Genomic DNA, 23,922 nt, shown 5'->3' with positions numbered 1-23,922 from the left:
AAGGTCATACTAAATGCTTAAACAATTGAAAAGTATCTTGAAACTATGTAAGGGGTCCCATTTTTTTCAGACACTGTGTACATACACACACCCACTATCTCTCTCTCTCTCTCTCTCTCTCTCTCTCTCTCTCTCTCTCTCTCTCTCTCTCTCTCTCTCTCTCTCCCTCTCTCTCTCTTACACATATACTCATCAACTGGGGCCACAATGACTGCTAGTTCTTGACTTAGGGTTCCTTTTACTAAGCCGTGGCAAAAAGTGGCCTACGGTAGTATGGCATATGTTTTTGTCGCGCACTGGGCCAGTTTTTACTGCGTCTGGGAAAAGGGACTTTTTTTTCAATGGGCTGGGAAAAGGGCTTGCAGTAAAATTGAAACCAGGGCACACCTATTAATGTTCTGAGCCCTTAACGCCATCCATTGATCCAGTGGTAAGGGCTCACGTGCTACAGATGCCGTGACCGGTTGGCATGCACCAACTGCTAATTAACGCCATGTGCAGTAGGAAATTAAAAAAAAATCATTTTCCTGGTGATATGGGCACGTGCCAAATCCAAAATTACCACCAGGGAGCGTGCTAGCTTGGCAGTAGTCTCATTTTGGCACATGCTGCATGCATGTAGAGCCTACTGTGCCTTTGAAAAAGGGCCCCTTAATGCAGTGTTCTTCATTGGAAGACTCGAAAACCAATGGTGGCCCATGTTGATCCTCAGTGCAGCCTCCTGACTCTTCCTCCATACATGTTCTTCCCACACCTTTTCCTGAGAGGAGTAACCTAATGGGTAGTGCAGTGGGCTGAGAACCTGAGGATCTGGGTTCAGTGCTCACTGCAGTTCCTTGTGACCATGGGCAAGTCATATCATAACAACGTAACCCTCTGTTTCCCCAGGTACAGAAACATTGTGAGCCCAGTAGGTACAGAGAAAGTACTTGCATAGAATATGTAAACCGCTTTGGTTGTACCACAGAAAGGTGGTATATCAAGTCCATGACCCTTTACTTGCACCTGGCATTACATCTGTAACAGCTCTTCTGTTTTCTAGCTGTGCCATGTAGTTCTCTGTAAGTGTGAACTGTGTACTATGTACTTCCTAAATTCTCACACCTTTCTCAAGAGACTGAAAGAACAAGGGATGAATCAGGGCACGATGCAGTTCAGAATTACTGAAGAGTCATGTGGTGGAGGAAGAAAACAAAATAGCTGTTCCAGGGGCCAATAAGCCTCTGTAGAAAACATAGGAGGCTTACAATAAACAGGAGTGAGGGCCAATTTGAAGGTAGAGACAAAATGGTGAATGCTGACTATGGGAATAGAGACTGGTTTGCTCACACTTTTTTCAGTAGTAGGTCAAGGTGAGTTACATTCTGGCACACTAGTTATTTTCCTTGTCCTTAGATGGCTGACAATCTAAGTTTGTACCTGAGGGAATAGAGGGTTAAGTGACTTGCCCAAGATCACAAGCAGCAGCAGTGGGATTTGAAGCAGACACCTCTAGATATCAAGGCCAATACCCTAACCACTAGGCTACTTCTCCACTCCAGTTCAGTTGGAGAAGAGTATGTAGAGGAAGAATTGGGGGAGAATATTTGGGGGGCGGGGGTGATGGGTTGGGGGACATGGACAGAGAATGTGTGGGAAATGGACTTAGGGAAAGAGTGTGAGGGGTTAAACTCTTTTTGCTACATGAGTCCCTCTAAATGTGTGTAAACAGCCAGGCTGACCACATGACCACATCAGCAGAGGGGGAAGCTACCAGGCCACCTCTGTCATTGGACTGGGAATACCCCTATACCAAGTGTGCTGTTCATGTTGCCTGGCAATGATCTTGAATATCACATTGAGTTTCTTTTTGCCAAAGTGGCTGCCACTGGAAAAATAGTGAAGATCAGTGAATGAATAATAGTATGTACTCATTGTTAACACTTTAGTGCAGTGGTCTTCACTCCCAGCCCTTGAGGGCCACCACAAGTTCAGGTTTTCAGGATACCCCTAATGAATATATATGAGCATAGGAGCCAACTTTTCAAAATTATTAGGGGTGCTAAACCCAATGAAAATAACTCCTCCCTGGACACATACAAGGAATTTTCTCAATATTGGGGGTGCTCAAGCACCCCAGCACCCACAGAGCCGGCTCCTATGGATATGAGAGTGATTTGCATACAGTGGAGATTGCAGGCATGCAATGTTTTCTCAGGCAAATTCATTAGATATATCCTGAGAACCTGACCTGTTGGCAGCCCTTGAGGACTGGGAGTGAAGGCCACTTTGGCAAGGGTTCTCAACCTAGTCTTCAGGACACCCTAGTGAAGTCCATTAGGTTTGCAGGATACCCACAATGAATATGCATAAGATAAATTTGCATGCCCTACCTCCATTGTATACAAATGTATCTCATGCATATGCATTGTGGGTATCCTGAAAACCTGACGGGCTAGTTGTGTCCCCAAGACTGATTATGAATCCCTGGTCTGGTCCTAAAATGAAAACAAATCATCATACTTATTGGAAAGTTCTCTCTCTATATATGCACTGTGCTACTGTAGAAGGTAAAATGAAGGGCAAAACACTGTCTGTCTAAACTAGAGGAAAAGCCATTTTGACTTAATCTACCTGGCAGATATTTAAAATTAAAGTAAATCTTGCTCTCTTCTCCCCACCCCCTACAATTATCCCATGTGTTTATACTGGGATCTGTCTCGAGGAATCTGTACTTGGCTGGCTGTCAATTTCTGATGGATGTGGTAAATAGCAATCATTATCACAATGGCTAGCCCTAGGATCAGCCCCAAAATCAGTGGCAGGGTTTCTTCCAACTGCTCCCTCTGATCCACAGGACACTTATATTCTGAAAGTAGAAAACAAAAGATATCAGTTGTTTAACAAGATGTTCTCCTATATGTGGATACAAAGATTTAAAACAATCACTCAGAATCTCAGTATTGAGGGGTCTTTTACTTAGGTACACTGGCATTTTTAATGCGCGCTAAAAAAAAGGTGCATGGTAAATGCTAAAGACGCCCTTTGGAATACATTGACATCTCTGGCGTTTAGCGCGCACCTATTTTTAGCACGCATTAAAAACACCAGCTCGCCTTAGTAAAAGACCCCCTAAGTGAGTAAATCAATAATAACAATCTGGGTTCACAATCTAAACAGATAGTAATGATTAACTCTCTAGACATAACATACCTATATCAAAATCTTCTTGATTCAACTTTACTTTCATTCAACCTTGAATACATAATACTCACAAAATGTTCAAATATGATCCTGAATATATTCACTATAATTGCATGATAACATATATGGCTTTAAAATAACTTGTGTGCTCTGTTCATAACCTGCATTTCTATCTCTAAATGGCTACAGTGTTTTGTTACTTTGTTGACACCACCAATACTCTTTGTAATAAATAAGAGTTTTGACATCAGAAAGTTTGTTGATGTCATAATACTCTTCTGATACCAACAAACTTTCTGATGTCAAAAATCTTGTTTCTCCAAGAGATAAACAGAAAGACTATTAGGAGATTTGCATTTATACCAGTTATTATGTCAAGATCCAACTGATTTATACTCCAGTCAATTTCTATGTACAGCACATCAGCAGGGAATTATTACCTCAAAAGAGTATAAATATTTATATAGAGAACATCTGATGAGACCAGTCATTTAATTTATACCTAAAGTGCATAAAACTCTGAATAACCTATCTGGGAGACCTACAGAGGGGCAAAATCGAAAGGGACGCCCAAGTTTTGTTGAGGACGTCCTTGCAAAATGTCCCGATGGAGGGGCGGGGCATCCCGTATTATCGAAACAACATGGACATCCATCTTTTGTTTCGATAAAATGGTCGGGGAGGCCCAAATCTTGAAATTTAGGTCGTCCTTAGAAATGGTCATCCCTAGACTTGGTCGTTTCTACTTTTCAGCAATAATGGAAACCAAGGACACCCATCTCAGAAACAACCAAATGCAAGCCCTTTGGTCATGGGAGGATCCAGCATTTGTAGTGCACTGGTCCCCCTGATATGCCAGGACACCAGCCGGGCACCCTAGGGGACACTGCAGTGGACTTCATAAAATGCTCCCAGGAACATAGCTCTCTTACCTTGTATGCTGAGCCCCCCAACCCCCCCTAAAACCCACTACCCCCAACTGTACACCACTACCATAGCCCTTACGGGTGAAGGGGGCACCTAGATGTGGGTACAGTGGGTTTGTGGTAGGTTTTGGAGGGCTCGCTGTTTCCTCCACAAACATAACAGGTAGGGAGGGGGATGGGCCTGGGTCCGCCTGCCTGAAGTGCACTGCTCCCACTAAACTGCTCCACGGACCTGCATACTGCTGTGATGGACCTGAGTATGACATCTGAGGCTGGCAAAAAATATTTTGAAAGATATTTTTAGAGGGTGGGAGGGGGTTAGTGACCACTGGGGGAGTAAGGTCATCCCTGATTCTCTCTGGTGGTCATGTGGTCATTTCAGCCACCTTTTTGTGCCTTGGTTGTAAGAAAAACAGGACCAGGTAAGTCATCCAAGTGCTCATCAGGGACGCCTTTTTTTTCCATTATGGGTCAAGAACGTCTATATGTTAGGCACGCCCAAGTCCCGCCTTCACTACGCCTCCAATATACCACCTTGAACTTTGGCCATCCCTGTGACAGAAAGCAGTTGGGGATGTCCAAATCGGCTTTCGATTATACTGATTTGGACGACCCTGTGAGAAGGACACCCATCTTCCGATTTGTGTCGAAAGATAGGCGTCCTTCTCTTTCGAAAATGAGCCCAGTAGTCTCTGAGAAGGGGTCTCTATTTCAGTCTGCCCCAGTATGGTGATGCTTATCTACATATGTACCTGAAAATGGTACAGAGAAGGGTGACCAAAGTGATTAAGGGGGTGGAATGACTCTAATTTGAGGTAAGAAGTTAGGGCTGTTCAGCTTGAAGAAGAAATGTCTGAGAGGAGATATGATAGAGGTCTACAAAATCATGAATGGAGTAGAATGGGTAAACACAAATTGATTGTTTAGGCTATCAAAAACTACAAAGATTAGGGGACACTTCATGAAGTTACATAATACCACATTAAAAACAAATAGGAGGAAGTGGGTTTTTTTTAGATTCTACCAGGTACTTGTGAGCTGACCTGGCCACTGTTGGAAACAGGATACTGGGCTAGATATGCCCTTAGTTTAACCCAGTAGAGCAACTCTTATGTTCTTATGTTTGTCATGTGAGGCCATCAGAGCCTCCTGGGACATTTTCAGGCTTAAGATGTTCTTGGGGGGGGGGGGGGGGGGAGGGAATAGGCTTCTTGAGTCAGTATGTCAAGCTCCATCTTTGGCTGTCTTCAAATCTAGGCTAAAAGCCCACCTTTTTGAGGCTGCTTTTAACTCCTAATCCCTATTCACATGTTCAGTACTCATGTCTGTTGTGTCAGTAATTCCCTTATAACTTATTTGTCCTGTTTATCTGTCCTGATTACATAAGTACATATGTACATAAGTATTGCCATACTAGGAAAGACCAAAGATCCATCAAGCCCAGCATCCTGTTTCCAACAGTGGCCAATACAGATCACAAATACCTGGCAAGATCTCAAAAAAGGGACTGTCTCTTACAAGTTCAAGTATACAGTACTGCGTATGTCTAGTAGTGCTATAGAAATGATAAGTAGTAGTAGTAGTACAAGGGTGCAGAAAAAGGTGGATACTAATAATGCTGTCTAATTTAGACGCAACTCTTCAGGTATGAATAACTCCCCTGCCCCCCCCCCCCCCAGATTCATGTTCTAGTAGCGCTGTAAGTAAAACTACTCCTTGTAAACTTATCAAGAGTTAAGACAAGCAGAATATAATCAGGATATTTCCTTCTATATAATGAAGAACACATATTTAAAAACTCTAAATATGTGTGCTTTTTTGTTTTGTTTTTGCTCCTATCTCATTGAAAATGAGCATCTTTGTTCCTGCTACTGTGCAGTTCATGTGGCAGCTGCAATACCGAGGTCTTCTCTTTTAACAGATGCCATTCGGCAATGCGGATTTTTCCTTGAGGATGCAGCAGAGATAAAACAAGGCTGGCCATCATTATTATAGAGGACTGTTTGTTCCTTACCTTTACCTTCATTGAAGAAGAAATCTGTCTTGATATCAAAGGGCTGTAGGCGTATGTCAGATAAGAGGAGGGTCACAGCTTTCTGGGGATCACTGGAAATCAGGGTCAAGGTCTGCTGTGCTTGACATTCATAAAACCTACCAGCTGGGGTGACCAGGGCAGACATGTGATGGGTGCTTGCTGTATGCTTCCCCGCTGTAAGAACAGAAATCAGCTTATTTGAAATCACCTTTTTGATGCTGCTTTTAAGTCCTAACCCTTATTCACTTGTTCACCCTTATTTTATCATCCTCACCTTAATATTCCCTTATCTCTTGTTTGTCCTGTTTGTCTCTCCTAATTAGATTGTAAGCTCTGTCGAGCAGGAACTATCTCTTCATGTTCAAGTGTACAGCGCTGCGTACGTCTAGTAGCGCTATAGAAATGATAAGTAGTAGTAGTTAGAAGCTTATTTAGCATAGCACAACCTATGCAAAGCTATTCTGCAGGGCAAAGTCAACCCCCTACTGGTTAAGTGTCAGCTAGAGAACCCACTTAACTACATTTTGGATATATAGTATTTCTCTAAATACATTTGGTAATGAAAATGCAAGCTAAGTAGATTAAACTGCTAACTATAGTTAACAGAGAAACTGTAAAGCTATTGGAAACATGCAGACTCATCCCAACACACACAAACTATATCTCAAAGAGAGATATTCTGTGTTTTATAATTTTTTTAAAAAAAAGAAGCTTTCTTTAGGTTAAGTATTTAAAGCATACTTAAAGTATTTAAGTCAAACTCATATTTGCGACAAGCTCTGAATGCTCAAATGCTAGGAAAAAAATACAACATTATGGTAAGGCCATTTTTCCTTTTTCTTTTCTCCTAATGATCACCTTAGATGAAAATAAATGATAAAAGGGGGCGGGGAAGAGGGGAGTGAAAATATAAAGTCAAAAGCTGTGCTTGACACAAAGAAAAGGGAATATGGGAAGATTCCAGCACAAAACAGAAATATGAATGCTGGGGTATAGATGATTTCTATTCTAGCTATTGACTTGCTAGATTATGGGCGGAAAGTCCAACCAGACGATCAAAATTTTTTTCAAATCATTACAAATATTGAATATGTAGCCACCCAGTGAGGTAGAAAAAAAATACACACAATTTGAATAAAACAATAAATTAATTGAACAGAAGAGGTGCAAAGGGTCCATGTTTGAGACTGTGGGGAAACTTTAGTGAAAACCTGAACATAAAGCAAAAGGGTGATCATAGACGGATCTAAGCGAGTTTAGTGCTGAACATTTTCAGCAAAGTCTCTGGGCACCGCAAGAAATGGACACATTTGGTAGATAGGAAAGAAAAAGAAAAAAAAACCCACCACATCACCCGTCCACCCTTTTTCTAACAAGCAGATGGAAGAGTTATTATTACCTCTAGTCCTAACTGAACATCTGGTAACTGCATGTGCCAGCGAACTGCAAAATACGTCTGCCATTGCAGTTGCTATATGACCATTTCGGTTCGCCTATCCCTTCCTTCTGCTAGTTTTCCAATTATACTATTTTCACTTGGAGAAAGCATTTAATTACGAGGCTTTCCCCTCTCTGTCTACACTGCACAACAAACCATGACTCTCCAATTCTGATTAAAATCCAAGTTAAATACAAAAAAAAAAAAAAGTCTGGGTAACCTCATCATGAACAATATTTTTTCTTAAGTTCTTGACGATTTCATTTCATTGAAACTGTAAACAGTCAGTGCAATACTTTTGATTTATTCCAGAGCAAAAGATAGGGGAGATATGAAATCTATTCTTCACGCATTTGTAGAAATACTTACCATTGACGGCATCTTTAAAGTATGTGCGCTCAGAAGAATCGTAAATAAACTGAACCTTATTCATTTTCCAGAATCCATCTTGTCCTCTAGTAGCGTTATTTCCTTCCTGTAAAAATACGAAATAGATTGTCCTTGTCTCGCCAAATTGCCAGTTAAAAAGAATGTATGTCTGTCTCTGCCGCAGGTCACGGTTTTAATCCACGAGGCCAACCCCTTGCCACCTCTCAGTTTCCACGAATCTGTGCTACAGTTTACTCTAAGATTTAAACTTGGAGGAAATGTTAGACATGGGGGACAAACGAATTACAGGATTTACGCCAGAGCGACCGAAGGATGTCGGCGAACAAAAATTCGGGAGCGGGAGGTGGAGGGATGTCAGAACAGAAGTCAAAATACCCTCGGGTTATATAAATTATTTTGCGGAGGAAGGGGGGGGGGGCAGGAGGAGACATAAATATAGTCGCTTGTCGTTATAATGAAGTTCAACGCCTCTGCACCCTCCCCTCAAGTGCTCGTGCCAGGACAAATCTAGGCGCACAATTCACAGATCCTTTGGGTTGTAAAATTGTATGGGGTGGCCCTTCAGCATTATTTGTGTCTTTAATTACCTTAACGAAAAATAGTCTGAAGACATACGCATCTAGCCAGGAAATCTGTAGTTCCGATTCGTTCTTCCCACATTTCCCTTTAGCTTCTGCCCGTCTGGGAAGTTGTATATCAGTCTGTTCTGTAATCAACTTAAAAACAAAAGAAAAAGACGTATATGTCCTCAAAACATTTTGTCGCATACTGTAAATATGTACAGTCATTAACGGGGCAGCAGTACAATGGACAGTGTCAAAGTAGGATAGTTTACAAGTGCTCTATATAGAATTAATCATTCTAATACGCGACCAATTTAATATATCCAAGTCTCCCGCCAGGGAATGGGAGAAAAACCTTAGTAAATCAAAGGTCCACAACGCAGAGTCTTCTATATCCTCCGTCTTTGTCATTTCTGGCTAGGACGGTGTTTTAAATGTGAAATCTGTGTGTGCTAGTTTTGACTTAAAATACCATGTATTCTCCAGATAAATACTTTTTTTTATCCATTGGTCTCCCCGTTGATAAAGTGAAGAAATGCTCCATTTGCAGAACATGTATAATTACTTGGCACTGCCTTGGTAACCAACCAGCACATGCGGCATTCTGTGATACAGGCAGTGAAGTAGGCGAATTTTGGTGCTGTACTAAAAAATGCTAGTCTACTGTGTTGCGAACATCAAGTGTTGTATTAAATTAAGAAATAGCAGTGATCAGTGTGAATTCTTACATCGATATAATTGCTGGCCCGCACATCGTAAGAGACAATAAATTTTGCTGCAAACTCTGCCATAAGACACGTTGTCCCATTTTCCCGAACCACAAAAATATCTTTGTCAGGATTAGTGGAGAGACCTGAGAGATTTTCAACCTCTTGTTCTGCCATGCTTTGACCAAAAATATCTGCGGAACAAAAATAAAAAAAAAATCGGTTCTTGATCTCCGGCTCTGACAATTAGCTCTTCCTGAGTTGTAACCTTGCTTTGAATATTTGAATGGCATGCTTCCGCTAGCATGCACATACCTGCAAAAACATTCTTGTTTAAAGCCAGACTGTCAAAGTAACAAGCATGCTTTTTAGCTTGCTGCACTTTTATGGCTAGAACTGCAGCAAGGATGGCATCATGCTGAACTGCGCTTTACAGATGTGCGATTTTGCTTAGCATACAATAGCTTGTACATGTAATACCATTAAACATCATTAGTTAGTATTTGTATTTGCATGCTATTGTTATTCATATCAATTCCTTAAGAAGTAAACACTGATCGGCAGAAGGTAGTTAATACTTACGGCAAAAGAAAAGCAGTAATTGAAGTCCCGGGACACAAAAAACCGCTATGGTTACGCGATCCATGCCTCTTGCTGTCCGAATCGATTTGTGAGGGGAGTTAGGCGCAGGCAGCAGCTAATTGAAGGAACCTCTCTGAAAGGTGATTCTCAAAGGCTTAAGAGATGCTCAGGTCAGCTTAGAACACACTCCAACAATACACGCCGAGTTCCAAAACGGAAGTAGGGACACAATGTACAGCCACCCGCAGCGCAGCGGGGAAAAGACGATGGGAGCTGTCCAAGGTGCTGTACTCGCTGCAGAAACTGAAACACTTATTGGAGCGCACGCTGTACTTCCTGCTCTATCCCACTGGGGATACGAATGAAAAGACACTACTGCGGATTTCTTGCATTGACTTGCAAAATAACGAAATTGAAGATGCATAATATTGCTTCTATTACTTCTCCATTCTTTCCAGCTTTTAAAGTTGGAGACACGTTCCCTGAGGTGCTGACTGAAAGCCTGGTAGCGCTCCAGGTACTTCTTCGTCCCAGAAGACGGGTGCCCTCAAAATATGTAGCAGCTGGATTTCTTTGTTGAATTTTGAAGAGACCATGTTGTTCTTGTGAGCTGATCCATCTCAGCATAAGGGGGGATGTCAGGTAGACAGTACTATCCCTGATTAGGCACATTTATTACGCACCGTTCATGCAATTTAATTAACATCAAGTGGGGGCTCTTCTGCATTCTGTGCTCTTAACATTTCCTTATCTATACTACAACATTGTAATATTGCACACTACCAGGTCATTATTTGGACAATGGGACTAGCGTTTGTTTAAAACATCAGCGGTGGAATTCAAGTACCCCATGTATTCTCTGTGCTGCTACGACATGGGCTTGCTACAACCCAGCACTATGTAGTTAGCATGAGAGTGACCAGATGGAACTTTATGTGACACTATCTGTTTAGTACCACTGAAAATTCAGGGATTATGGACTTCTCCATATAGTAGAGCTCTACAAGTTTACAGTCTATTATTTTAAACAACAATAATAATAATAATAAAGGTTACTCTAAAACTTACCAAGTTCTGCTTTTATTTGTTTTATCTTCCCATAATACATTAAGAATGGGGCAGACCCTACCAATTTAACGACTACATTAAAAGGTTTAATGGCCACGATTTGGGTTGCTATGAACCTTTTGCATCTTTTATTTGAGTCAGGAAGCATGGCTTAGCTAGCTGAGATTCAAAAGGCTAACTCAAATGTGGTGAGAAGTCACTGGAAGGATAGATAAACTTAATGGGCCACTAAAGGGCTCATTTTTGAAAGAGAAAAACATCTAAAATGTGCATTACAACAGCATTTGGATGTTTTTCCTCACCAAAATGTCCAAATCGGTATTTTTGAAACCCATTTAGCAGATGTTTATCTATGGAGTTTGTCTGCAATGTGCTATAATGGAACAAAACAAAAACGTCCAGGACTAAAGCTAAAATATTTAGGTCTAGACCTATTTTAGTAACAACTAAATCACAAAGGAGTGCCCTAAATGACCACTGGAGGACTAGTGATCATTGACCCCCTTCCACCCCCCAAAGATGTGAAAGAAATAATACATACCAGCCTCTACGACAGCCTCAGATGTTATGGCCTGTCCTATTAGAGCAGCAAACAGGTCCCTAGAGGCACCTAGTGGTCAGTGCAGTGCACCATGGCAAAGGGGACCCAGACCCATAATCCACTGTAACACTTGCAGTGGAAGGTGTCAGCCTCCCCCCAACCCCCACACCATAAACCTACTGTACCCATATATAGGTGGCACTTACAAACTTCAGGTCTACTGTAGTGGAATAGTTAGGTACACTAAGTTTTTGGTGGGTTTTGGAGGGCTCACCATACAATATAAGGGGGTAAGGGTGAGATGTGTACCTGGGAGCTTTTCTGTGAAGAAAATATTTCAAACAAAATGATCTCACAAAAGAGAGAGAGAGAGAGAGAGAGAGAGAGAGAGAGACTAAACATTCACATAGGTGTATCCTATTAAAGGAAGAAAAAAGCCTCAAAGAGCTCCAAACCCAAAGGTCTATAGAGCTTGATGTGATCTCAAGGACTTACTCTTCATCATTGGCACAAAAACCTTCCCTTAATTCTTGGCTTTTCAGACTAAAGTCTCAATTTATCATACACAAATTCTCCACTCAAATTAATTGTTTATCTTGCAGAAATCCACTTATTGCTGACAGCCAGCAAAGGAAGGGATTTAGAAAGATGCATTTATAGTTTTGCTTCTGACCAAGAAAGGCCTGGTTCCTGCTCCTTGGAAGTGGCTTACCAACAACCCACTCCTGTCTTACAAGTGCCCGAAATGTATTGCTTAGAAGTTTTAACAATTTGGGCCGGAGTAATTTTCACAGCTGGCACTCTAGCTTTGCTTGGGGTGGTGGAATGGAGAACATAAAATTTATCTGGACGGTATGATTTGGGGTCACTAGACTCAGCTCCTTAAGCCCTATCTGCTCATGGTAGGATGTGGATTGGGTAACACTAGCTGAAGCAGGTCTTTTGGGTGACCACATTTGGGCACAGCTGTTTGGGTGCCTATGCACATTGGTGCCAGACTTTTGGCCACCCAAATTGCAGCCTCTAAAAATCCTTGCCCTACTTCCCTCCTTGCTCCACACTGACCTCCGTGTATAGGAGACAGCAGAGCCTGGTGCCTGCTCACTGCTATGGGGTCTTCGGTGTAGAAGGGATAGCTGCCCCCAGGCGATGACGTCAGGAGGATGAATGAAGGCTCTAGTTCTATTGCCTAGGGCAGCTCTCCCCTTCTGCACTGAGAACCCCTACAGCAGCAAGCAAGCCCTCACGGAGACCCTGCCAGTAAACAAGTAGGCAGGGCCCTTCTCTTCAACAGACATGTGGGCTCAGGACAGGCCGGGAGGAAAGAAGGAGGAAGAGGACTTGTAGATGCTGCAAATTGGGTACCCAAAAGTCTGGCGCCAAAACAGCAGTGCCCATAAGTCACACCTCCTCAACCAGTGGTGCTGTTAGTGCCCAGTTATTGATGGTTCAGAACTCGTTATCCAATGTATTTACAAGCACATCTCAGCAGCGCACCCCACACCTAAAGTAGGGCATGCAACTTTGGTGCCATAGATAGAATCCAGGGGTTTGGCGTGTATCTCAAAGAGGGTCTTGAATTTTCCTGCCACACTTCAGGAACAGAGACAAAATCCTGACCTTCAGTGACATTTCACAAGAATGATGGCAAAAATTATGAAAACAAGCCTCACAAACAAAAACAATGGGGACAGCTTTGTTTTGTATCCATTTTGCCAAGCAGATAAAACAAAATTGAGAAGACTGATGTGCCTAGGAAGGCCTGAGCTCTGGAACAGTAATTGTGTCCTGGCACCATCAGCTGACATCATCCATTTCTGTGCCTGGCTCAGTCCTGCTTGACAGAAAATGTCTCTTATAGAGTTGTGTGGCTAAATATGCATGTAGAAAAATGTAATGCTGACAAGAAGGTGCATAATTGCACTATGCATAGATGTTCCCAGGGGCACAGTCAGGTGAAGCAGTGGTGGATTTGCAATGTACATACATATTTTATAAATTACACGTTGAACCTACATGCATTCCCAACTTCTTTGGAGCAGTTGTAAAGTTCTGTGTGAAAACTTGTGCACTGGTTGATGTAGATGTGGGTGCCATCTATTATAAAGGGATATAGCACTTACACTGCCTTTATAAAATAAGCACCATTTCGGACATTCACATAGGTGCCCTTTCATAAATTACCCACCACATGGGGAAAGTATGTTTAGGCAAACGAGAGGAAAATGTAGCTTTGGTTATGGGAAGCTTTAGTAATGGCTACAGTTAAACCATCTTCGGAAATCACACAAAATGGAGGATCATTGTGGGAGTGACTTTATATGCTACTCTTAATTTTTTTCTGTACTATCATGAAATTGTTCCTTTCTTGACCTGTTCTTCATTAGAGGCAGCATAGTAAGTCTAATAAACCATAAAAAAGGAAACTCAAATGAGAAAGAATGTGGTAGTGAGAGACCCTTGTATTTCATAAAGTAATTAGAGAGCAGATGATATGTCAGAAGCTGGATCTTATCTACCGCAGTGGCACTGGCTCCTCGCCAAGCCAGCCTACTGTGAAATAAACATGGATCCACTTTTACATAGAAGGGAGAACATGCTCAATGCCGGTGGCATTTTTGAAAGAGATTTGCCAGTATCGAGCTTCTTGTAAAATATATGCAGGAGTGCATGCATAAGAGACTTTATAAATATAAGCACACAGATCTGCACCCATAACACACAAATTCACACCTGCTCCAATGAAGTGCTGTACTTCACATACAAAACTGACTAGATTCAATAAAGAAGATACTTACAGGACTGTATTACACCAACCAAGTGGAAGAGGCTAGTGTTAACTGGTGTGCCAACGAGCATACAGGTCCAAATATAAGGCACCTTTCAACAAAGGGTTTAGGGGTAACCTTATAATGTAGCTCCTAGTTTTGGGCCCCTTTTACTAAGCTGCGTAAGGCTCTACGCCTGCCCAATGCACACCAAAATGAACTTACCGCCCGACTACCACTTGCCTCTTGCAGTAATTTCATTTTTGGCATGCATCCGCTACACGCGTCTGGAAAATATATTTTATTGGCAGTCACACGCTAAGTGGCATCTGACATGCGTAGGTCATTACCACGCAGATTCCTTACTGCTAGATCTATGGCTGGCGGTAAGGTCAGACACTCAAAATGGATGTGTGGCAATTTTGATTTTGCCATACGTTCATCTTTGGCATTTTTGGTACTTGCACTGAAAAATATTTGTGCGCGTCCAAAACCCGTGCCTACACTATCACAACCACTTTTTTACTGTGGCTTAATAAAAGGATCCCTTTAAGTGCAAATGTTCATGTTAGTTGATTTACAGGCTTATTTTCGAAAGAGAAGGACGCCTATCTTTTGACACAAATCGGAAGATGGGCGTCCTTCTCCCAGGGTCGCCCAACTCGGCATAATCAAAAGCCGATTTTGGGCATCACCAACTGCTTTCTGTCACGGGGATGACCAAAGTTCCCGGGGGTGTGTTGGAGGTGTGACTTGGGCGTGCCTAACACATGGGCATCCTCAGCCCATGAACGAAAAAGAAGGGCGTCCCTGACGAGCACTTGGACAACTTTACTTGGTCCTTTTTTTTGGGTACGACAAAGCCACAAAAAGGTGCCTGAACTGACCAGATGACCACCGTGGAAAATTGGTGATGACCTCCCTTACGCCCTCAGTGGTCACTAACCCACTCCCACCCTCAAAAAAATTCTTTAAAATATTTCTTGCCATCCTCAAATGTCATACTCAGATCTATTGCAGCAGTATGCAGGTTCCCGGATCAGTTTTAGTGGGTGCAGTGCACTTCAGTCGGTGGACCCAGGCCCATCCCCCCTACCTGTTACACTTGTGGTGTAAATGTGAGCCCTCCAAAACCCACCAGAAACCCTCATCTAGGTGGCCCCCCCTTCACCCATAAGGGCTATGGTACTGGTGTACAGTTGTGGGTTTGGGGGGGGCTCAGCACACACGGTAAGGGAGCTATGCACCTGGGAGCAATTTATGAAGTCCACTGCAGTGCCCCCTAGGGTGCCCGGTTGGTGTCCTGGCATGTGAGGGGGACCAGTGCACTATGAATACTGGCTCCTCCCATGAACAAAGGGCTTGGATTTGGTCATTTCTGAGATGGGCGTTCTCAGTTTCCATTATCGCCGAAAATCAGAAACATCCAAAATCTAAGGACGACCATCTCTAATGTCGACCTAAATTTCCAGATTTGGGCATCCCGACCGTATTATCAAAACGAAAGATGGATGTCCATCTTGTTTCGATAATATGGGTTTCCCCGCCCCTTTACGAGGGACGTCCTGCATGGACGTCCTCAGAAAAACTTGGACATACCCTTTCGATTATGTCCTCTTTGTTCATGTATACAAGTAAATGGTAACGTGTTAGTGACCTCTTATAAAATGCCAACCGTATAAAAGATGCACATCACTCCCATAATTCTATAAAGTCACCAAAACTTGCACACAGAATTTAAATAACAAGCTAATTAGCACCAATAATTGGCTTCTTAAGAAATATGCACGTGCAAGTTTTTTTAACATGCAGAAATGGGTCATGGGTGGAACAGGTGCATCTCTTACATTTACGCTGTTGAAGAATGAGGGGGGGATATGCACCTAACTTTGCCACACACAGTTGCACCATATTTCAGTTGGCGCAAATGGTAGCACCTAACTTTACCATACTCTCTTCCCACCCGCTGTAATAAGAATGGAAGTTTTGTAATCACTCTGACAGTGATGTGTCCGCCTGATCTTCCACCAATATGTTTTCCCCTCACTTAAATGATACTTTTCAACCGACGTTGGTGGAACTCAGTGGTGCCCACTTGGCTCTGCCTTCACACTTAGCAAGATAATAGGCACCCACCTTCTCATCGGTACACCCGATGTAAACACCTTAAATTTACTTTAAATTTTGCTTTAATTAAACAATTATTGTCAGACTCGAGGACGTAACATCTGACATGTACGTTTCGCCTCTGCAGGCTGTCTCAAGGACTGTCTCCTGAAAAAAGAAAACATAAATCACTGCGTGAGAACCAAAACTTACACTTCCCAAACAGTGAGTAAAATTACATTCCTTACCTTTAGGCCGTCTTAGCGCCAGCTCCGCTTTCATTCACAGGAAAAACCTCTGCTATGATGGCGACAGCGTCTTGTTAGCCGGTTTTAAATGCAACTTTCTGAAAGTTATGTCATCCCCCTTTCCGCTCTGAGTGGTCTACACCGTCAGTGCTGTGATTGGTCCTATAGCAATTATACCCACTCTAGCTCCAAATTTAAACCTCCTGGCACAACTGTTTGAAGTTGGTAATCAGCTGTTGTTCCCTATATTGCAAACGTCTCTCCACTAAACCTCCCCCTCCTCCCCTACCTGTATTTATTCCAACCACTCTCCATGCCCCTCAGGGATATGATGTAACGACAGCCAATGATGCACCAAAGGTTGCTTGTTCATTTTAGGTAACTATGCGGGACTTGTGTTCAGTGAGGAGTACCTTGATCAGGTGGCTACTTCTTCCCACATAGACTAAATTACAGGAACATACAATATATAAATAACATTTTTTGTATCACAATTAGTAATGTCTCTAGATACTAAAATTCTCTCTGTCCATGGTGCTGTCCATGAGGGTCCCATGGAGGGAAGAGAGTATGGTGTTGTAAGTCTCCTGTACAATAACAGCGATTGTTAATTGCCATTAAGCATGGCTTATAGAATAGCTTTTTTTTTCGGCGCCACATATAGAATTCACCCCCATCTGAATGGTACGTATTTTCCCTTTGTATGTGCACATACATGGAGGGAGCAAGGGCGCCTGTAGGTTATAAAATTTCATATTTATACACGTTCTTACAAAACATAAGTGTGGTCATTTACGTCTAGATTTTCCTTAAATGAAGGTGCATTTTCGGCCACTTACAGTATTTTCTAAAAAGAAAAGGAGGCATCTACTTAAAATAAGCTTGACATAGGTGTGTTTTTCACCTGATTATAAATTATTGTACCTGTATAAAGAATGCAATTGTAGACCCACAGCTTTTGTCAGAAAGAGACTAAACTGCTCAATCAAACCCATCCAGATCACTACAGGTCACTGCTTTCCAAACATGTATTCCCGTATAACCCTATATGAATGGCTAAAAATTCATATGACCTCAGATAACAAAAACAAATATGATCTGTCCTCCTGTTTCCTTCCCCTCCTCATATCCAAAGCATGAAGATAGAAGTGGCATAGGCCGAGTGTGTCACTGTGCATCCAGGACCCCAATGCTCTGTATAGTTTCTAATCCAACAGGAAGTCAGCAGGAAGAGATAGGGGATAAGGAGTGCACACACTCTAGGGACATAGGTTACAGAAAAGGTCCAGGAAGGGGGGGGGGGGGGCTGTTTCCTGTTTAGCCCTATCTACACAATGGAGTGGACCCCTTTTGGGGTCCTCATCTCCTGCAACTCTTGCCTGTAACCAAAAGGTCTCTTGTCTCTCCCCTAACATAGCTTCAAACAGACTTGCAAAGAACTTGCTAAATAGTGTAGCAATTAGAATAATACAGTTATATACAAAGATTCTGGTATTTGAAAGAAAATATTTTGTTCCATAACTAGCATTACAACAAAAATTATATTTAAAAAATAGATGTGATTTTATGATTGAGCCCAAATAAAAAAAAAATAAGAGAATCTCTTTGTCAGCTCAATAGTACTGCCTAGTTTTTAATATTGTGAAAATATTGGTACAGTAGCTAGAACACATGAGCAAAAACCAATTTAGGGCTGAGATCTTGTAAATCTTAAACAGTGCAAAGGTTTCAGCAGTATCAATTCAGAATGCATTTATACCAGGTCATTCAGAATGCATGCCTTCCACCCTTTTGGGCACCTCCATTCAACGGAAGAGCCTAATTCTCTCCTGCGAGTGAAATGCCTGAGCAGGGCACCTCCCCCATTAAATTAGGTTTGTGGACTTGGCTACGATCTTACCCTGATCAGGCAGCTGCACAACTATTGTGGGATGGATTTTCAGTGGGTTTTGTGGTCCCTTTGGTCTGCGTTTAAATCATCATTGTCAGAATGCACCCTCAGTTGCCTTGCATCATGGGAGTTGGCCAAGCTGAAAAAGGAAGTGTTGTTAGGGTATGTTGCTGGACCATTCCCAGATCCTCCTTTTTGAAGATTTTGTGGTTTCCCCCTTGGGTGTGATACCAAAGAAGGATCCGTGAAAATTTCACCTAATTCATAATCTTTCTTATCTGGAAGGAAGGAGTGTTTATTGATCCAAGTTTGTGTTCTGTCCAATAGGCTTCCTTTGACACTGCAGTGGAAATGTTGCAGCAACTAGGGCCAGGTGCATTAATGGCAAAAGCAGATATAGAGCCTGCATTTTGTTTGCTCCCAGTCCATCCTGATTCATTATATCTGCTGGGATTCCATTTTGATTGGCATATGCCTGTCTCATGTGTACTTTGAGACCTTCTTGAGGTCACTCATTGGGTGGTTCAGCAGGTGTCTGGGTAGGGGGACATAGTGTATTATTAGAATGACTTTCTCTTTGGAGATCCTGCAAATACAATGTGCTGCTTTGTTAGCAGCTTTCCGATGTTTCTGGTGTGCTGGGTATTCCATTGGCTTAAGATAAGTCTGAAGGTCCTTGTTGTAAATTGGTCTTCTTAGGGACTGAGATGGATTCCATTCATACGGAGTCTCAGCTTCCATTGGACAAGGTGTGTGATTTAAATAGGGAAGTTGAGGCTGCTGCTTGGCATTAGACGTTGAGTTTACAACAGATTCAGTCATTAGTAAGGAAATTGCATTTTCCTATAAAGGTGATTTAATATCCTTTATATTTAAGTAAAGGGGTTAATAATTGGGTTGGGAGAGAGGTAGGTGTGGGTGCTGTAAGAGTTAAGATTGTGGATTTGCTATTAGGTGCAGTGGGACTGGTTGAAGGCAAATTTTCAGCGACAGGTTATGAGGAAATGGTTTAGGCATGAGGGTGGGCACAACACTGCAACACCACGAGTTGTGCATTACTTGTTATAAAATATGATATTGTCAGTATTCATACGTGGCTAGTTTGACACCAACTAGCTGCATTGTGTGGTGGGAGATAATTAAAATGTTGGTAAATTATTTACATTTTATGGTTAGTTGTTTAAGTTGGACTTGTAATAAAGCTGCAGCCAATGGTTTGTCAAGACCTCTAGTATTCTTTGTATTTGAGTTTTGAAGGTTTGGGTCACCATGGAGTGGCAATGCAAGCACCAATGTTAGACAATATCCCTTTATCTTGGACATATGGCAACTTTAATTCATTCCATTGCCTACTTTATGCAAAACTAATGGCCATTAGAATTTTTATTTATTTATTTTACTATTACATACATACAACCCATTCTGATTTCCACACCTAGCACAAATGCCATTGCAGCAGCATCCAGGCTGTGGAGCTGGCTGCTATTGACTGAGAGCTGACAATGATTTATAACCTAATTTCCCAGCCTGATGGGGTGGAACTGGAATTTGCAGCTACAATCACATCAGACAGGACACACACTTCTTGCTGGCTTGGCAGTGCTCTCTTTATTGAGGTTTAAAGGCACAAGTCTGTGTAGCACAGATTCCAGTTATCAAACTCAGTCACAGTGGGGTACCAAAATTCAACTTCTAACTATATAATTCTGCCTTTAACAGATCCCAAATGTGTTTCTTCAAGCTTTCTGCTTATTCTATCAAAGATCTAGGCCATTTGTACATTATATACAGATGATTTCTTTGAAATCGCTTTAGTTGTACCACAGAAAAGTGGTGTATCAAATCCATGATCCTTTATCCTTTACCCTTCTAGTCTGGTATCTGAGAAGCTTTGGCACTACTCAGTAAAATAAAAAAAAAAAACAACCAACCACATTTCATAGAAAAAAATTACTGCAGATAAGAATTTAAAACGTGTCTTAAAAGGTAATAGTTGTATAATTTGAATCTTACAAAGCTGTGCGGCAATGTCGACACAGCCCATTCACTTTGATCTTGCTATGTCAGTATTATAGCTTTGTAAGGGGGGGGGGGGGGGGTAAAAAGAAAAAATCCATAACCTATAGTTTAAAAAAAAATCTGGCTAGCTGTCTGGCTTTTCCCTACCACCTCATATAAATAAAATACCTGAAAACTAAACCTCTCTTCTATACTTTTCAAACGTTTAGGAATGGGCACAAAAACAATTGTGCTAAGTTCTTCACCACACTCCTGTCAGTATTTAGATGTACATAAACAAAATACAGTGTACAGAGCTGTAATTACATTTGTACATTATTTTTATAGTCATACTTTTGACTCAAGAATAGTACCTCTTGAAATACTCTTAAGGAAAGGTTGCAGGTACAAATGTTCTTCTCTCAACAAAAGTCACCAATGTTATTTACAATCGTTCTTTTTCTAAAATCCCCCCAAAACAGGAGTGTCTCCTTTTCATCAAAGTAAATCTACACATTAAAAAACAAAAAAAAAAAAGCAACACTAAGTAAAGCTTAAATTACACTAACATTGGCAAATAACGTACAGGAGATATGACAAATAAGTAAAACGAAAGAATCAAGTGCTAGAGAGAATAATCTAGGGGGACTTTTGCTATGGCTGAGCTCGAGTTATCTTTAGCAGAGCCCATTTTACACCTATGGGCCCTGCTACAGACAAATCGAGCTAAGCTTTAGTAAAAGACCCCCCCCCCTCCCCCCCAATGCATAAAAATAGAACTTTTTTCCCCTAAGAGTGCAGTTTATCCATGATATCATTTCTGTTTGACATGAAAAATAAATTTTAAAAATGTATCTAAAACCAAAATGCATTTACAGTAAAAGCAAAATACTTTCAAGGTAGAAAGACCAAACGGGGGGGGGGGGGGGGGGGGGGGGAGCAGCATTTTGCTTTAAAAGTGAAAAGGTTGACTGTTAAGGAAAAAAGCAAAAATGAAATGTGCAGGGCGCGATCGGTGCCCAGCCCCCTCCTCAAGTACTGCTCTGGAGCTGGAAGTCGAATTCGCACTTGACGCTGCTGATGCTGTCCGTGCTCGGTTTGCTGTCCACCTGCGGCTGGTGCGTGCTGAGGGGGAAGGTCTCCGAGCGCACCATGGCTCGCGGGCCAGCCTCAGGGGGCTTCTTGAACTCGGGGAAGGTGAAGCGCCTCAGCAGCTTGCTGCCCAGGATGGCCAAGGCTGCGGGCGGGCTCCTGCTCTTTCGAGCCGCCGGTAGCAGTTTGGCAGGGGGCGTCGGCGGCGGTGACAGGACGCAGGGCACCGAGGGCAGGCTGCTCCGCTTCTGGTTGAATGCGTCCTGGAAGCGGTTGAGCACCGCTGCGTCCTTGGCGGGCTGAGAGGTCAGGGGGGTCAGCAGGACTCGGAGGGGGCTCCCGGCCGAAGGAGCAGCCAACGGCGTCAGAAACCCCCGCCCTCGGCTCCCGTACTGCACGCTCCAGGACCTCCTGCGGAGCCGAGGTATCGGCACGCCGGAGAAGACCGAGCCGGGGGAATCCGAGGGGCCACAGGTATTATCCCGATTCGTCGCTCCCTCTTCCTCGATGGAGTCCATAGATTCAAATCTCCGCCGTAGGACCAGAGAGCGGGGAGTAGAGCCATTGCAAGGAACCTCCTCCTGCCCCGCCGGAGACCCGCTCTCCTCGCTGCTCTCCGAACCTTTGCCGCTCAGGGCCAGCATGCATTCCCGGTGCCCCAGGTGCCTGGCCACCTCCAGCGCCGAGTTGCCCACACGGTTAGGGCGGTCCAGCTGCAGCCCGAGACGCTTGAAGGCACGCACGAGGAAGCGAAGCACGGGGGCGTGGCCTGCAGCAGCCGCGTACAGCAGCGCCGTGTTGCCCCAGGTATCAGACAGCTCGGGGTCGGCGCCGTGGCGCACCAGCGACTCCACGGCATCCAGGTGGCCACGCTCGCACGCGTGACTCAGCGCCGTGCGCCCCGTCGCGTCCTGGCAGTTCACGCGCGCGCCGCGCTCCAGCAGCAGCTTCAGAAAGGTAGCGCGCGCCCCTGGCGCCGGCAGCTGTACGGCAGCGATGAGCGGCGTGCCTGCGCGTTCTGTTCGGGCGTTCACGATGCGCCCGTCCGCGGCGTCTAGGATAAAGCGAGCCAGGTGCTCCTGTTCCTTAGTCATGGCGTCCAGCAGGGCTTGGGCTCCGCTTCGGTCCTCGGTTGCGCTTTCCGACAACATCCGGCAGCTGAAGCTTACGTTCGGGGAGTCGGGACGTGGACTCCGGTATTCGGTCTCCTTGCTGGTCCTTTCGTAGCGGTTCGTCTTAAGGCACTTGTGTGGTGGTGCTTCTGTGGCTTTATAGCATTGGAGGTCCTGAAAGGGGTGGGGAGAATGGTGGTGGAGCGTTGTCCCAGCCTAGTAACCATAGAAACTGGATGCTGCACGTGGCGGGAGGCTTTTGACTGTCATTGCGGGAGCAGAGCCAGTCTTCGACCCATCAGCATATTTGCTAGCGCCAGCACGTCTGTCACATTGCACGGCTCAAAGAGAATGAGATATAAGAAAGAGGGGGTGCAGTTTGTCCTAGGCTTGGTCTTGCAGGTGTGAACAATGCACAAGCATAAGTCCAAAAAGAGACTATTGATTTGATTGTAGCCGTTTCTTTCATGTGTTATTCAAATACAATAGAAAATAATCAAATATCTTCTAAAATATATTTAATGCCCCCCTTGTGAGCATCCATGGGTCTGGGCTCAACTTGGCTGGAGTCTCCCATGGGTTACCATATGGCTCCAGAAAAAGGAGGACGGATTGAGCCAGCCGGGTTTTACTTCCATTGCTTTCAATGGAAGTAATTGAGCCAGCCGGGTTTTACTGCAATTGCTTTCCATTGAAAGCAATGGAAGTAAAACCTGGCTGGCTCAATCCGTCCTCCTTTTTCTGGAGCCACATGGGCAGGTTCCGTCAGTCCCTTGAGTGTTTGGCGCTTGGTGACTCCACCTGGGGAAGAAAAGTGTCAATGGCAGGGTTACCCTATTCTCCCCACCAGGAAACCCAAAAATGATCTCTGTGAACAAGGCTGTAAACTGAAAGTTGAACAACTTTATTGAACTATGTTCATGTTTTACTATATCCTATATAATAAAATGCACCTCCAACGTTCTGAAGCCGAGAAAGTGAAGCCTTGAAGCATTCGTGTGCTCTGTAAGGCTCCATCTCCTGAATTGATGACACGTAGTTTCGGGTATGTCACCCGCAGCACTGACCAACCGCACGACAGCAGTGCGAGGCCCCGCCCTCGCTGCAACACTACTACTTAGCATTTCTATAGCGCTGCCCCCCAGGTCACCACCGCTCACCCTTCCACCCCCCTTTACAGCAGAGCAGAGGGGGAGTGCAATCAGCACCTCTCTTTCATTGTCATGCAATGCTCCCACAACGCAGGCTCTTACCGGAGGACAGAGAACACACGT

General features: G+C 43.5%; 2 protein-coding genes across 2 annotated transcripts; both read right to left on the bottom strand.

Annotated features, from left to right (window-relative positions):
- Window positions 1-2,669: 2,669 nt before the first annotated feature.
- LAMP5 (lysosomal associated membrane protein family member 5) lies at window positions 2,670-19,268 on the bottom strand. Its single transcript, XM_030194676.1, has 7 exons — window positions 19,043-19,268; window positions 9,558-9,638; window positions 9,264-9,436; window positions 8,560-8,688; window positions 7,952-8,057; window positions 6,130-6,318; window positions 2,670-2,848 (listed from the first exon to the last, which is right to left on the bottom strand). Exons 1-7 carry the CDS (start codon window positions 19,266-19,268, stop codon window positions 2,670-2,672), a joined length of 1,083 nt encoding a protein of 360 aa, XP_030050536.1.
- A 2,124-nt stretch (window positions 19,269-21,392) lies between these two features.
- On the bottom strand, window positions 21,393-22,687 carry LOC115464279 (ankyrin repeat domain-containing protein 63-like). The gene has a single exon (XM_030194675.1). The coding sequence runs from the start codon at window positions 22,685-22,687 to the stop codon at window positions 21,476-21,478; it is 1,212 nt and encodes a 403-aa protein (XP_030050535.1). The 3' UTR covers window positions 21,393-21,475.
- Between the last annotated feature and the right edge of the window lie 1,235 nt (window positions 22,688-23,922).

Source organism: Microcaecilia unicolor, chromosome 3 (assembly GCF_901765095.1).
Source record: "Microcaecilia unicolor chromosome 3, aMicUni1.1, whole genome shotgun sequence".
In the NCBI taxonomy this organism is placed as follows: domain Eukaryota; kingdom Metazoa; phylum Chordata; class Amphibia; order Gymnophiona; family Siphonopidae; genus Microcaecilia; species Microcaecilia unicolor.
This window is presented reverse-complemented; position numbering and strand designations above follow the sequence as displayed.